Source organism: Perca fluviatilis, chromosome 11 (genome assembly GCF_010015445.1).
Source record: "Perca fluviatilis chromosome 11, GENO_Pfluv_1.0, whole genome shotgun sequence".
Taxonomy (NCBI): Eukaryota; Metazoa; Chordata; class Actinopteri; order Perciformes; family Percidae; genus Perca; species Perca fluviatilis.
The window spans coordinates 1,795,617-1,799,038 of record NC_053122.1 but is presented as its reverse complement, the minus strand read 5'-3'; the positions used below and the strand labels follow the sequence as shown (position 1 = coordinate 1,799,038).

General features: G+C 39.0%; 1 gene segment (V, D, J or C); it reads left to right on the top strand.

The window, feature by feature from the left end:
- The first annotated feature begins 360 nt into the window (after positions 1-360).
- Positions 361-2,517, top strand: LOC120568498. The segment is given in 2 exon segments: positions 361-403; positions 2,183-2,517. Coding segments are annotated over 2 exon segments (378 nt in total).
- Positions 2,518-3,422: the final 905 nt, after the last annotated feature.

Genomic DNA, 3,422 nt, shown 5'->3' with positions numbered 1-3,422 from the left:
TTTTGCACGCCCAATATTTCAGTTTTTTATTTGTTTAAAAGGTTTGAAATAACCAATAAATTTCGTTCCACTTCATGATTGTGTCCCACTTGTTGTTGATTCTTCACAAAAAATTACAGTTTTATATCTTTATGTTTGAGGCCTGAAATGTGGCAAAAGGTCGAAAAGTTCAAGGGGGCCGAATACTTTCGCAAGGCACTGTACTGTTGAAGGGCAACATTATCAAGTAGGCGGTGCACTACTTCTACACTGTGTTCAACCATTCAGTCAATAATAAGTGCTGCTGTGAAGAGAACAATTCTCAGACTGAATGTTGAACAACAGCTAGTTTCTCCTTTTGATGTAAACCTTGTTGTAGAGATGGAACATTGGCTGTGGATTATTCTTGCTGCTCTTCTCTTTGGTAAGGTGCAAAGAACAACATGGTTTTATTATTTTCTAAAGATTTATATGAACTGAAGTTCAGAGCAGAAATCTCTGAACAGTTGAGCTGTTTCTGTCCAGAGTAAAAATGTAGAGTTCATATTTTTCACTGTTGTCTCCTCTCAGCCTTATGAACAATGTTAGTCTAATGACTTCATTTTCTCTACTTTTTCCAGGAGTAATAGTTGGAAACAAAATATATCCTGTAGGAGATGAAGTCAGTAAAAGAGAAGGAAAATCTGTCTCACTCAGATGTGACTATGAGATTAATTTACAATATATTAGACTTTACTGGTACAGACATCATTCTGACCTTCAGGCACCTCAGTTTATACTCTGGAAAGGAGCAAGAAAGGAAACGACTGAATATATACCGAGGTCACAGGGCTGGTGGCTATCTGCTAGCTAGCTGCAGCAGCAGCTAATATTAGAATAGACCCAGCACCGGAGGTCTGATCCCCATGATCTGATCCCGAACCGCCGGTGACTCTGCCAGATCAGCAACAGAACGTTTGGGATTGTTAACGGTGGCGTAACGGTAACGTTACAGCCGTGAACTGAAAGTCTGTTTCCTCAGCTGGTTCGACTCTCTTGGGGTGAAGTTGTCTGCGGCGGGGAGAGACAGAGAGTCAGAGGGAGGCAGGGAGAGAGGGGAATAAATACATGTGGCATTATGAAATAAAATCCCCCCCCAAGCATTATCAAGAGCACAGGTTTCCAAAGTAATTTTGGCCTGGGCTGAAAGCAACACTGGTAGGCTAGGCTGGCGCTGTTGCCTTGGAAATGACAACATCCGGTCTCTGAATATGAAAAAACAAACCTTTTTTCATTTCTATTTCCGAGTGATTTTATTTTTGTTATATGAAATAGAAAATGAAAATCACAGCATATTTTTAATTTCTCCCATCCCCTTTTGACCATGAAAAGGAAAAAAATGCCTTGTATTTCGATTTCAATTGTTGTATTTTAAAACGAAAATCAAATAACCATTCGTTTTTTGTTTTTTAAGTCTGATTATGAAATGAAAATTGAATGAACGAAAAAGTACACGGACCATTAACTAATATAAATCTGAAATCACTGGTAGTTTATATTCAACGAAAACAGAAGCTTCCCCAAAAACTCCACCATCTTTATATTTGACCTCATGCGGCTGCAGAGGACCAAAAGATACTAAACTCACTCTATCACTCTACATTCAAGAAACATTCAAAAAAAATTCATGAAATGTAACATGTAACATTATATATTAAGTCTCAGTTTACTTTCAAACTTTCTAGAAAGAAATACTAAAAGGCATGTACAGTTTCACTACAATTACCACCTTTTATATGCTAGGGAACAAAGTGAATCTGCACCAGCTGTAAAACAGGAACCATGTCAGCTGAAAACTACAAAGATCTCTTCATACAAGAAATGTTACACTAAGAAAGGAGAGAGGCACAACAAGTGTTTAGTGTAAAGTTGTCAGTAGGGGGAATAACCCAGGGCTGTGAATGAGCCCTGTCACTGTGATCAGGTTCCTCCTTCTAATCCACCAACTTAGTGTTGATGAAGACTAAACAGAGAGATCACAGCCTTCTTTATACTTGCTGTAGCTCAGAGTTACTCCACACTGCAGATATGAAGCCTCTGTTCATCTCAGTGTTGCTGGCTGCTATGAGCCTTGGTATGAACACAACTCTGTTTCTTTGATATCAATCCAACATTGATATGATTCTTTAACAGCACACTGATTCTGTTTGTTGCTATTTTACAGAATGCAGAGCACAAAAAGACAACGTGCTGCAACCAGAAGGAGATGTGACTGCTACTGAAGGAGAGGCAGTAACACTTGGCTGTCAATATAGCAGCAGTTCAACTAATGATTATCTCTTCTGGTACAAACAGGATGGAAACAACAGCCCCAAATTCATTCTGAGCCGCTTTAAGGTTGGAACGGGGGAAACGGTGGACGAGGAGAAATATTCATCCACACTGAACTCCAGCTTAATATCAGTTCCTGTGAAGATCCAGAAGCTTCAGCTGTCTGACTCTGCTGTGTACTACTGTGATCTGGAGCCCACAGTGACAGGAAACACAAAAACTCTGTAGAAAAACCTTTGGAGCAAAGACAACACAATACTCCACAATGTCCACCAGAGGGAGTCACACACTGTTCAACTGATAAAGGTTATCCCAGTGACAATTTGCACTACCCTACCCCACCCATACTGTTCTATTTATTTATTTACAAATGTACATACTGTAATTACATCTATACATAGCCATATTCTACTGCTCTTCATACTATTCATCCTGTACATACACTTATTCTTACTACTCTTATGTTACCACACTGCACATAAATGTACATACTGTACATATCTGTCTATATGGTGCATTAAGAATATCCATTGTTATTCATTTTTTCTTATTATATATTCTACTGTTACGACCCCGCCTCTGCAGTGCAGGGGTGGTACCTCCTGCAGGCAGAGGAGGGTCGTTTGTTATTGGAGCCACCTGGGCTCAGGGTATTTAAACTGCTTCTAACCACTCTTCTCTCTCTCTCTCTGCTCCTCCAGGTATGATCCTGTTTTGTTTGTTCCTTTATAGGTGTTCTTACTTTCCACTCAGTCATTTTCACACACACAGACTCACTCATCCATGTACTTTACAGACACCTTACATTATGACATTCTCACACCTCATTCCTTTTTCTTCGTTTAAAGTTAATAGTTTTGATTTACAATAAAGTATCTTCTTGATTGGCCTATACCTGTTGTTGGTGTCCCCTCATTCTTTGCCACAGGCTATGAGCCGGTTTGTGACACTACTAATACATTGCATATCTATATTATTCATACTACTATTATAGTGTCACTGCTACGACATTGCACATATGTGTACATGCTGTTCATACACTGTTCATATTACATAGCCATATTTATTCTGCTCTTATAACATTGCAATATATTTCTTGTCCTGTCTATGCACCAGTTGTCTATACTTTGTAT